The sequence below is a fragment of the Cebus imitator genome, unplaced genomic scaffold, assembly GCF_001604975.1.
Source record: "Cebus imitator isolate Cc_AM_T3 unplaced genomic scaffold, Cebus_imitator-1.0 Scaffold379, whole genome shotgun sequence".
NCBI lineage: Eukaryota > Metazoa > Chordata > Mammalia > Primates > Cebidae > Cebus > Cebus imitator.
This window is the reverse complement of record NW_016107694.1, coordinates 1,423,846-1,436,593: the sequence shown is the minus strand read 5'-3', so window position 1 is coordinate 1,436,593 and position 12,748 is coordinate 1,423,846. Positions and strand designations below refer to the sequence as shown.

At 42.9% G+C, this 12,748-nt stretch overlaps 1 protein-coding gene across 3 annotated transcripts in view; it reads left to right on the top strand.

Moving 5' to 3' along the window:
• The window catches only part of SDC2 (syndecan 2), a 114,905-nt gene that overhangs the window by 93,329 nt on the left and 8,828 nt on the right, over positions 1 to 12,748 (top strand). For all 3 annotated transcript variants that reach the window (XM_017507574.2, XM_037731054.1, XM_037731055.1), the window contains exons 2-3: positions 2,784 to 2,895; positions 12,043 to 12,176. In XM_017507574.2, coding sequence (XP_017363063.1) covers positions 2,784 to 2,895; positions 12,043 to 12,176 — 246 coding nt within the window. The remainder of the gene's footprint in view (positions 1 to 2,783; positions 2,896 to 12,042; positions 12,177 to 12,748) is intronic.

Below are 12,748 nucleotides of genomic sequence, written 5' to 3'. Positions count from 1 at the left end.
GGCCCTGCTTTATATTAAATTGGACTTTATGGAAAGATATTGGTAATTTCTCCTATGTTTTTGGTGCTCCTGAAATCAGAGTGGGAGAGAACTTTAATGTCAAGATTATTTTCACCATCCTGGGTCACAGAGAAACATACTTTGGCTGCCATTAAACACGTTAAACATCTGGTCAGCCCAGAGACCACCCTGGAGCCCTATAGACCCCAAGTAGCTGAGTGGCTGAGGACAGGCCAGCTTCTCCAGACACGCCCTGACTTCTACCCCAAGTCTTGTTGAAATACTGGCCTGACGGCTGTCCCAAAAAATCAGTTGGCTTGTCAGACTGCCAGTGTGGTTGAACGGTGAGGTGGCTAGAATTCTCTGGGAGGCATTTTTGGCCCATCTGCCTGTTAGCGAGACAGATGTGTCAGTCCATACAATTGGGTCATCTAATGAATTGAAATTCAATTTACGTACAAGGATTAAGTATCTCAATATTACCCTTGCCACATCAAACTTCCATTGGTAGAGCCAGCAGGAAAATGAAAGTCATTCAGTGTTAAGAAAAGGGAAACAAGTTTATAATATTGAAAGGGACTATTTTGCTTACTTTTAAGACTTTAGGTTACTTAAATAGATGGAACGTAAGCTATAGGAGGTTTGGGGCAGATGGGATCCTAGGCTTAAAATGGAGAGATTTTAAACCATAAGGATCCTGGAGGTCTTGTGACATGTAATTCTGAAACCTGAGTCCAAGGCCAGTTTGGTTTAAATAATCTCAGGCAAATATTTATTTTGTGTTCATGCATTTTGAGAGGGACAGAGAACACACACAGGTCATTCAGAACCTGCCTTCAGTGAGTTGTACTCTGCTGAGGGGCAAGAAAAATACACATGAAACAATGAAAAGTAACAGTGAGCATTTATGTCTTAAACTGTTCCTATGCTATAAAATTCTAAAATAGTAGTTTATAACTAGGAGGTGTGTAAGGTGTAGAGAAGTCACAGCCTGTTTCATAGTAAACAGGATTTGGGAGAGGAAACTAGAAGGTTCTTCAGGGGAAGTAAATGGGACAAAGTTTAAGACAACCAGGACTGAGAAAGGCTTTTAGGTGGGAGCGCCAACAGTGGTTCAACCCAAGAGATGTTTACTGGGCACCTACCGTATGAGAAGCGCTGTGATTGGAGGAGGGGAGCTTTGCCTTTAAAGGAGCTGAGAGCCTAAGAGGAGGCAGCTGATGATAGAGCTGTGGAACAGAGGGCTCCTAACACAGTTCACAAGCTCTGGGAATTACAGTCTGGAATGGTGACAGCCTTGGAGATGAGTGTAACACAGGGTGGCTTCCTCCGATTGCAGAGTTAAGCTCTGACGGTTCTAGCAGAAAAGTTGGAGCACACTCTTGGCTCAGGGTGGTCGCTGGATGCCTGCAAGCCAGGTCACTGGAGCGCCCGTCCCTAAGGTTTTAGTTCTCAGAATCCGCGAATGCGATAGCTCAAACAAAATAGATTCCCATACTTTGCTGTCAGTTGGCACGGAGGCCTGGTGGAGAATGTGGGCTCAGGTTTAGCCAGCCGCTGAAACCTGAGAAAATAAAGTGGTACTGTTATGGAGGGTTGGACCTGTCCTCTTAAAAAGGTTCCAATCATGGCGACTGCTGGAACAAAGTTTTATTTTAAGATTAAAGCTAATGAAAGCCAATGTAATAAGGGAAACGTTATTTATAATTTCTTTTAGGAACAAACATTCTATGTGATTTTTAAAAACAGAGCAATCATGAGTGTTGCCTGTTTCCAAACAAGCGTTGTTTAAAAGCTGCCTGTCTGCTTTATTTTTTATTTTTTTTCTGGGCTTTTGTGAGATACTGGTGGTAAAATATCAATTTACTAAAACCATTTTTTAAAGTCTTACACCTCTACTCTGTCTCCAGTTCATACAAGTTCTTCTTTTGGCAGGATTAGGTTGAATTTTAATACCAAACTCTTACTGAAGAGTTAAGAAGCTGTAGAACTGGTATACTTAGTGACTGATCCCTCTCCATATTAAGCGTGTGATTTGCTATTACCAGTTGCCAGTAATAGAAAGAGAATGTGCTCGTGTGGGTTTATCTGTATTTGTCATTAAGGCTGTGCTAAGCCAATGAGCCCTAGATGCAGGCGTGCGGTGGGTTTTCTCCCTGTCGGGTGAGCCTCATGGGCACTGCTCCTCTCTGGGCACTGTGCCTGGCCTCAGCACAGGTCTGGGCTGGGGTAGAAAGCCCTGCATGGCCGGGGGACCTGTGTGATTGGAGAGCTCTCATCTGTAGCCGTGAAGTTCTGAGCATGGCCAGGCCTGCAAGCACTGGTAGGATTTGATGGATCCCTGGGTGATTATCTAGCCTAAGCTAAGCTGTAATACCTTTCCATACATCCCCAAGAAAGTCCTAAATGTTTCATTCCCTTTCCAGTAAGGGAGTGACGTAGAAAATGGCCAAGATGGCTAATAACTAGCATTGGGTTGGCTGAAAGTCAGGAAAGTTTAGTGGAATGTAACAAAATAGCCCAAGATAGGAATTTAGGTCTCGAACTGTTTTCATTCTACTGGTTTAAGTGATATAGGCTTCCCTTGCAGGCATTAGTCCATGCTCACCCCTTGAATTGCTGTGAGTTGTCAGGGTGCCTGAGGAAGACTGTGGCCAGAGATGTGGATTCAGAGGACCATGGGAGTCGGGGGTGGTCACTGCAGTATGCACCTGAACAGTCAGATACACAAGTGTGTTTCTTCTTCTCTCACCATCCTGACTCCCTTGTCTTTCCTTTCTTAGAGAGCAGAGCTGACGTCTGATAAAGACATGTACCTTGACAACAGCTCCATTGAAGACGCTTCAGGAGTGTATCCTATTGATGATGATGACTATGCTTCTGCATCTGGCTCGGGTAAGGTGGCTGCTTCTTAACACTGGACCCCATTCTTCAGGCATGTGAGCACACACATTTTACTGTGCTTACTCAAGGAGACAGGCAGGATGCACAGTGGGTAAGGGCATGGTCTTTGGAATCAAAGGGCCTGGGTGCTAATTCTAGCTCTCTCTGCCACTTAACGCTGTGAGATCTTGAGAATTTATTAGCTGAGCCTCAGTTTCTTCATTTATAAAATGAAAAGTAACAATGACTCTTACCATAGGGTTGTTGTGAGGATAAAAAGGGAGTTGACACATCTAAAGCTCTTAGATTAAGGGGCTTGGGACATAGTGCTCTGTCAACATTAGCTTTTAATTTTATGATTAAGACTTTCAGAGTGATGTCATGGAAACCACCCTTCAAGAAATCCCTCAAGCACTAGTTTCATAAAACCGCCTATCCTATGTTAAAAATTATAGATGAGACCAAGAAGTTACACTTTTTTATTTCTATGGTATTGCAGGAGGAAAATGCAACAGCCAAGTAAAATGATTATGTAGTGACATCCTCAGATTCCTTAGTATATTATTAATAGTTATCTATTACCACTCTAAGGCTACATAATAAACCATCCCAAAACTTGGTGGCTTAAAGTAACAGTCATTCATTTAACTCATTATTCTGCAGGTTGGAAATGTAGGCTGGGCTGACTGGGCTCCCTCACGTGTCATGGTCAGCTGCAGGTTGAGAGTACAGCTTTAGGTTGGGTTTGCAGCCTTCGAGCACACCTATCTCTGGGGAAGCTGAGCAGACTTGGGCCCAGTTCGTGTGGTCTCTCATTTTCTAGTAGGCCAGCCATTTTTCCACAGGGACCGCAGGTAGAAGTGTGCAAAGCCTCTTGCAGCCAAGCCACAGAACGTGGCACAGCATCACTTTTACTACATTTTATTGGTGGAAGCAAGTCAGAAGGCCAGAACAGGCTCTACTTCTTGGTGAAAGGATTCATAAAGTCACATTTACAGAGGATATGTGCAAGGAGGAGTAAGGGATTATGGTCACATTTGTGATCTACCATAACTGATGAATATTTCCCCTGTTCTAGGAATGGCCCCTGTATGAGTCTGCTCTCACCCTGCTAATAACACAGGGACTGGGTAATGTAGAGAGGAAAGAGGTTTCATTGACTCACAGTTCAGCGTGCCTGTGGAGGTCTCAGGAAACTCACAGTCATGGCAGAAGGAGAAATAAACATGCTCTTCTTCACATGGTGGCAGCAGAGAGAAGTATGAGTGAAGAGGGGTTAGGCCCCTTATGAAACCATCAGATCTCATGAGAAATAACTCACTATCATGAGAACAGCATGAGGGTAACTGCTCCCATGAGTCAGTGACCTCCCACCAACTCCCTCCCACAACATGTGGGAATTATGGGAACAACAGTTCAAGATGAGATTTGGCTGCAGACAGAGTCAAACCATATCAACCCCCGAGAAACTCAAAAAAATGAAGAGCTTTTCACGTAGTTAATTAATAGTCAAATCAGGAATTCGTGGTCAGCACCATGGTAGGCAGGACTTATCCCGACCTTTTTGGCTTTAGGGTTTTTATAATAGATTCCACAGATTGGTAGACACATACATTCACTATAACTTTTCTGACCAGATTGGCCTTGGTTTCAGAATGACCCAGAACAAATTAAAATCAGTCGTGTCTTTGGTAGAAATCTAGCCATGTAAGCATGAGTGTTTTAAATTGAAAAGCAGAAAGTCTGAGGAAGGCAAGAAAGGTGGTTGCTGACCTAGTAACAATGAGCTTACAGTGCAGTCCTAATGTAAAAATAACGCTAGTTATTCTTGGGAGAGTGATATATATCACACACGCAGAATGAGCGTGGAAAGAGTTATTCTTCATAGCCCACAGCTCTATAAATATCTTTCACTCATGGCACCTCTTTTTTTTCTAGCACCTCAAGAGTACTTTGTAACTGTCATCTTCAATATGTCCCAGGAAATAATAATTATGGACACTTTTTTTGTTCCTATTTCACAGATCTTAGAATCTAAGAGTTGTTAGAGGGCCGTACAGGTTGGCGAAGTCATTTTGCTGATTTGCTAAGACTGTCCTTAAGTTTAAATTAAAGAAAACAGTACACTTCAAGCAAATTTTCTTTAAATTAGACTTAAGGACAGTCTTAGCAAATCAGCAAAATGACTTCGCCAACCTCTGCAGACCCCCGGGCCCCCATCCAGGGAAAAGAGAGTTGGGGTGGGTTATTTGAAATCCTGAACCCACTGATCAGATAGATCAAGTTGAGGCTTAAACTTGGGCCTCATAATGCTTCTGCCGAGGCTCTAGCCTTAGGCAGATCACTGCTGTGATGATGTGAAAGAGGTTCGTTCTTGACTTTGGAAACCACCTTACACTGAGCTGGGAATGTTGTGTTTTAGCATAAAGCAGCAGTACTTTTAGCTAAAATTTGTTAAGGCGTAACTGTGTGTCAGGAACTGCTCTGACATCCCTATAACATCTTTGAAAGGATAGAGTCTGTTATTATTTTGATAATTCCCATTAGAAAATCTAAGGCACAGAGAGATTGACTTGCCTCAGGTCACACTGTTAGAAAGTGATGGAGCCAGGATAGTGAGAAAGTAAGGGAGTTGGGCATGAGAGTGTGTTTTCTTTCATTCCTTTGCTGTGCTGCCTCCTTGTGTCATAAACCCCTTCCAGAATTAAGAGGCCTTGCCTAGCTCTGCCCGATTTCAGCTTAAAAATACCCCATGGTTTGGCTGGTGTACCCTCTGTCCCTTCTCCTGTCAAGCTACCCAGTAGAAAAGCAAGTGGATTGGAAGAAATGGCTGAAGGCCCAGAGGGGACTTCCTGGGCATTTGCTGTGTGCCGCGCACTGTGCCATGCTCTTGGGGCACAGAGATGACAAAGACTTGGTCTTTGTCCATAGGGGACCAAGAGTATAATGAAAGAAATAAAAACATGAGAAATAATCATTGTGATACCCTGTGACGGGTGCCATAATACAGGAAAGTGCTGTGTAACCAAGATTTAAGAATTAAAATACAGACCTTTGGTTAAAGATGGCAGATTGAACACTATCCTTTCAATACTCAACTAAATTGATGATAAAAGAATTGGGTGTAAACTCAAAGGACAAACAAAACAGTAAAGGAAACAAAAACCATGAAGTTTAGAAAGCTGGGAAGAAGATGAGCTAGTGATGACAGACTTGGCAGGCTTCAGAAGGCCGAGTTTGTCACCAGTGGGGAGAGCCAAGAAGCAACTCAGTTAACACAGCAGAATCTCTTGGGACCTAGGAATTGGTGGCATTAAATGGAGGGTGAGAGTGGTCTTAAACTCGGGATGATCAGCCGGAAGTCGGTTTAAGAAGCAAGCAGATCCCCTGATTCCTTTCCTCTGTCATGCAGCAAAGGGGCTCATGTTCCTTGACCTTAGAGGAAATCTGGAGACCGAGGGTATTTCAGGAACAGATGGGGCTGGGGGTACCTTATGTAAAACAGGGAGGATGATTCTTAGATTCAGAATAATTTAATGTGGTATGATCCCCAGTTGTCTTGTCTTCTTCCAGTCAGTTCCCAGAACATGGGCAGTCTGTCCTTTACCCTCTGGGTAGGGGAGTGGGAGGCCTCCCTCTGGGAAGCTGGACCAACTCAAAGAGAGTGGCATTGGGAGCTTTCCAACAAAACACACAGCTCTATATGAACCGGCAATGCCCACGTTGGACACACCTCTCCTGTGTGCCCAAAGCTTCCAGTCCGCTTTTCAGAGTTGCCCTCTTCAATGTAAACAGGCAACCAAGGTTCCCCAGACATTTAGGGAAAACTTGTAACATGAGAGAAAGAGAAACCCCCAAATTGGAAGAGGGCAGCCACTTACAGGAAAAAGAAAATTTACAGAAAAACATAGTAAATTCAAAGAGAAAAGCAGATGTTCAAACAATGGCACAAAAACAGCTTACTATAAAACAGGAACGTTCTGAGACACAAGAGTTCTGTGTGTGGGGGACTGTCATGTCAAAAATGAAAATCTCGGCCGGGCGCGGTGGCTCACGCCCTTAATCCCAGCACTTTGGGAGGCCGAGGCAGGTGGATCACGAGGTCAAAAGATCGAGACCATCCTGGTCAACGTGGTGAAACCCCGTCTCTACTAAAAATACAAAAAATTAGCTGGGCATGGTGGCGCGTGCCTGTAATCCCAGCTACTCAGGAGGCTGAGGCAGAAGAATTGCCTGAACCCAGGAGGTGGAGGTTGCGGTGAGCCGAGATCGCGCCATTGCACTCCAGCCTGGGTAACAAGAGCAAAACTCCGTCTCAAAAAAAAAAAAAAAAAAAAAAGAAAGAAAATCTCATTAGAAGGGGAGAAGACACACTGGTATTTATTTATTGAGGAAGTATTTCTTAACCACTCAGTACACGGGAACAGGCACCATTCTAGGTTCTAAGGACACTTCACTAAATAAAACTTAACAATGTTTTCTCTGGTGATAGGATAATTTTTTTTATTCCTTTATGTATTTCTGTGTTTCCAAATTCATACATGCAAGTATACTTTTAAAAATGTATTATTTTTATAAGTTGTCTTAATCTATTTAGACTGCTATAGCAGAATCCTTTAGATAGGGTAGTTTATGAAGAGTATAAATTTATTGGTCTCAGTCCTGGAGGCAGGGAAGTCACAGATCAAGGCACAGCAGATTTGGTGTCTGGTGAGGTCTTTTTTTCTGCTTTTTAGATGGTGCCTTCTTGCTGCATCCTCATATGGCAAAGGGGACAGTGTCCCTCAGGTCTCTTTTAAAAGGCCACTAATTCCATTCCATGAGGGCCCTGCCCTGATGACCTAATCACCTCCTAAAGGCCCCTCTTCTTAATACTATTGCTTTGGAGATTAGTTTTTAACATATGGATTTTGGGGAGACACATTCATACCATAAATAAAAGAAAATGTTATTTTTAAAAAATAATAAGGCCCGGCGCCGTGGCTCATGCCTGTAATACCAGCACTTTGGGAGACAGAGGCCAGTGGATCACCTGAGGTTAGAAGTTCAAGACCAGCCTGACACGGCAAAACCCCATCTGTACTAAAGATACAAAAATTAGCCAGGCGTGGTGGCACATGCCTGTAATCCCAGCTACTTAGGAGGGTGAGTCAGGGAGTATTGCGTGAACCCGGGTGGCAGAGATTGCAGTAAGCTGTGATCATGCCATTGCACTCCATCCTGGGTGAGAAGAGTGAAACTGTGTCTCTAAATAAATACATAACAAAAAAGATAAGAGAATGAGCATGGGAACTTAGAGACAGAAACAGTGCCCTGATGGAGAGATCAAGGAAGCCTTCAGAGAGGGCATGACATTGATGCTGGACTTGGTAGTGTGAGCAGAAGTTTCCCAGGTAGAAACAGGCCTTAGGGTAGTCTATTTCAGACAGGGAGAACAGGCCTTGGGGTAGTCTATTTCAGACAGTGGGACCCGAAGGAGGAGGTACTTAGCAGGGCTTTCAGATTTCTGGTTTGAGCAAGAGGGTTAATGTTTTTAATAAAGATAATAAAAACAACGGAGCCATCTGAGATAGATTGCCCATCTGTCTCTAACTTTTTTTTTTTTTTTGAGATGGAGTCTTGCTCTGTCACCCAGACTGGAGTACAGTGGCACAACCTCAGCTCACTGCAACCTCTGCCTCCCGGATTCAAGCAACTCTCCTGCCTCAGCCTCCTACGAGTAGCTGGGACTATAGGCACATGCCACCATGCTTGGCTAATTCTTTGTATTTATTTTTAGTTTTTTTAATTGCATTTTAGTAGAGACAGGGTTTTACCATGTTAGCTAGGATGGTCTCAATCTCCTGACCTCGTGATCTACTCTCCTCGGCCTCCCAAAATGCTGGAATTACAGGCATGAGGCACTGCGCCCAACCCTGTCTTTAACTTTAAAAGTGCCAGCTTAAGGGGAATTTTCTACTTTACAAATCTCTTCCCCTATACAGATTCATCCCTCTTCTAGGTTGATGACTCATATTGATAACTTGGGAAACAAGGGGGTCTTCAAAAGCTCTTGATTGAAATTTTTCATTTCTCATTGAAGTTTTATTCTTTTTAAGAAAATGATTCATTTTAGGAACAAATCAAGCAAATTATATGTAAAATGTTGATGGATAATTAAGTCAACTGATAAAAAAGCATAATATTTCTGGACCCATCATTATTAATGACCTCTATATACATAACAGTTCATGTATGCAGAATGCTTTAAATATGTATCTGTCTGTGAGATATGTATCTGTGACATATATGTACCTTTGTGGGTTAGTTATTATTAGCTCCATTTTACAGATGAAGAAAATAAGACTCAAGTATTACTTGCCTAAGAGTACAGAGCTAATAGATGCCAAAACCAGTAGTGGATTTGTTTGCTTTTTAAATACCAAACCCTATATTTATTCCAACATGCCCTGCCGCTTCTTCTCTATAATAGTAAATGTATATGTTTTGAAATTAAAGGAGATGGTTGATATATTAAGAAAAGAACCAGCCAGGAGCCAGGCACAGTGCCTCATACCTGTAATCCCAACACTTTGGGAGACCCAGGCAGGAGGATCCCTTGAGCTCAGGAGCTTGAGACCAGCCTGGCAATGTAGTTGAGACCTCTTGTCTACAAAAAAAAAATTTTTTTTAATATTAGCTGGGCACTATGGCACGTACATTTAGTTCCAGCTACTCAGGAGGCTGAGGTGAGAGGATTGCTTGAGCCTGCAAGTTTGAAGCTACAGTGAGCTGTGATCGCATTCCTGCATTCTGGCCTGGGCGACAGAGCAAGAAAAGAAAAAGAAAGAAATGAACCATAGCCATCACACATGTTGCCAGCATGTTACCTGTTGCTCTCCCTCCTGCTTATTGCGTTAATACTATTCTGTGGAAAATACTCAATTTCTTTTGTTTGAGGAATTTAGAGGTATTTATCATTCATTGTTGTCTGAGGAGGCCTGGTTAGTTTGAGTTACAGAGTTTGAGTTTGTTTGAGTTGTTACAAATTTAACAAATGATCAACTTAAAAGGAATGTTGTATTTGAATGTCAGAAATTCTCAAATGCTATTCTGGTGAAAAAGCAACAACAAACAGAAATCGTGCCCAGAAAGTCACTTGTTGAACAAACACCAGATCAGAGCCTGTTATGTCCTAGACAGTATGTTAGGCCCTCAGCGAGCAATTCCTTGGCCTTACAGAGTTTCCAGTCTCGTAGGGGACACTTTACTTGTTATACACACAAATGCGTAATTATAAATTTGTGATAAGTGCAATTAGGGCAAGAAGGGTGGTGCTAAAAACCATTTAACAGAGGTCTCTGACCTAATACAGAGGGTAGGTTTTCCCTTAGGTCTGGGGGTAGATTAGGAATTAAGTAGGTGAGATTTTCAGGCAGCAGGATTAGGATGCCATGGCTGGAGCACAGGAGCCAACAGGTAAATGATGCTCAAGGAAGCTGAGAAGGCAAGTCAGGGGCTGGATCACACAAGCTTGGGCTGAGTCATTTCTTAATATATTTATTCCAAGAGCAGTGGGGGACCATTGTAAGGGCTTTAAACAAGGGGATGATGAAGTCAGTAAGACAATCTGTGGCCAGAGGACTGGGCTGAAAGGGGTCTGTTAGGAAAAAGGCTGGTACAGTGGTTTATGGAAAGGTCACAGTGGCTTGGATTGCAGTGGTGGCTCTGGAACTATAGAAAGGTGCTAGGAGTGGAGGGATAATAAGATCAGGATAGGATAGGACTGGATAATGGATTCAAAAACAAGGTGAGGAAGAGGAAATCAGAGTTTTTGGTGTATAGGAACAGAGGGTTTCAGCCCCTGCAAGGTCACATGGGGAGAAGACAAAAGGATCATGAGTTCTGGTTTGGACATATTTAGAGGTGTGTTATACCTTTTAGTCATTCAAGTGAAAATGCCAGGTAGCCCACTGGATATATGAATCTGACTTTGAGAGGGGTGGTAAAAGCCAATGATGTAAATTTAGTATCATCTGTGCTTAGATGATCCCTTATTGAAGTTAGGGACATGGATGAGGGAGAAAGTGTAGAGTAAAAAGAGACCTAGGGACAGACCTTCAGATACTCTTTGATATTTGGTGTTCAGGTAGAAGAGGATAAACCAGACTAGAGACTCAGAAAAGCCAGAAACGTGAGGGGGAAGCCAGGAACTCATGAGAGCCCAAAGAAATAGGGTTTGTCAGATGGCACTTGACAATGTGTGATCGTGCTAGGAAGTTCTACGAGAGGAAGGCGATTCTGAAAAGTGTCATTGGGTGCTGTGGATACTGGTGACCTTAACAAAACAATAGTAATAGCAATGACAGGGAAAATGCTCCTGGAGGGAGTAGAATGTAATGTGGAGAAGATGGCGAGAACAAGAGCTAGTGAATATCCACCCCCATTGGAAGAATCTGCCTGTAAAATGGGGAGAGAGAGCAGGAACTCACATGATATAAGGAGTCAGCCATGGGAGAGTTTCCCTGTTTTGTGTTTTGTTTTGTTGTGTTCTTTTCTTTTTTTTCTTTTTTTTCTTTTTTTTTGAGACGTAATCTCGCCCTGTTGCCCAGGCTGGAGTGCAGTGGTGCAGTCTCCGCTCGCTACAATCTCCGTCTTGCAGGTTCAAGCAATTCTCCTGCCTTAGCCTCTGGAGTAGCTGGGATTACAGTTGTGTGCCACCATGCCTGGCTAATTTTTGTAGTTTTAGTAGAAATGGGGTTTCATCATGTTGGCCATGTTGGTCTTAATCTCCTGACCTCATGATCTGCCTGTCCTGGCCTCCCAAAATGCTGGGATTACAGGTGTGAGCCACCACACCCTGCCTGTTATATTCTTAATATGGAAATGGAGCATGTTTTCGTGTAGATTGGAAAAAATGTTGTCAAGCAGGGAGAATGAAACATTCAAGTGAAAGAAGGGCTACTTAAGTGTTGAAGATAATAATATTAAGGAAAAACTTGCCAGGCTACCCACAGACACCTTTGAAATCTCTTCTTCATCATGGTGAAGACCACAGGAAGCTTTGTGCTGAAATCTTAAGGAGTCAGCATTTTGAAAGAACATGATTCTGTCAGTGTCAACTCAGGCAATAGTATCTGATAATGGAGATATCTGTGTTATGATTGCCTATTTTTCCAGGAGCTGATGAGGACGTAGAGAGTCCAGAGCTGACAACATCTCGACTACTGCCAAAGATACCGTTCACTAGTGCTGCTCCGAAAGTGGAAACCACGACGCTGAATATACAGAACAAGATCCCTGCTCAGACAAAGGTGTGTTCTGTTTTGCATTGCATTGCATTATCAGGTTATTATAAATGCACCACTTTATTGACTGTATATGACAGTCCCTTTTTTATTATTTTATTTTCTTCTTTTTGGAGCTACCCATCAAGAACTATGTATCACAGCAGTTCTTTTAAGAGGTCCCATTTAAAATTGTGTAAGGACAAATGGTCCTTTCATGGTAGTGTTATAAATGGCTCTTCCTTACTCTTTTTGATCATTTTGGTATTTACCCACTTATGATTTCTGTTATCCAGGCCCAGATTATATACCACTATTTTTTACATTTTCTACATGACTCACTACAATCTCCGCCTCCCGGGTTCAAGCAATTCTCCTACCTCAGCCTTTCAAGTAGCTGGAATTACAGGCATGCACCACCACGCCTGGCTAGTTTTTGTATTTTTAGTAGAGATGGGGTTTCACCACGTTGGCCAGGCTGATCTTGATCTCTTGACCTCGTGATCCACCAGCCTTGGCTTCCCAAAGTGCTGGGATTATAGGCGTGAGCCTCCGCGCACTGCTCTAGCCTTCCTTAAGGAACGTCTGAAGCCCAGTTA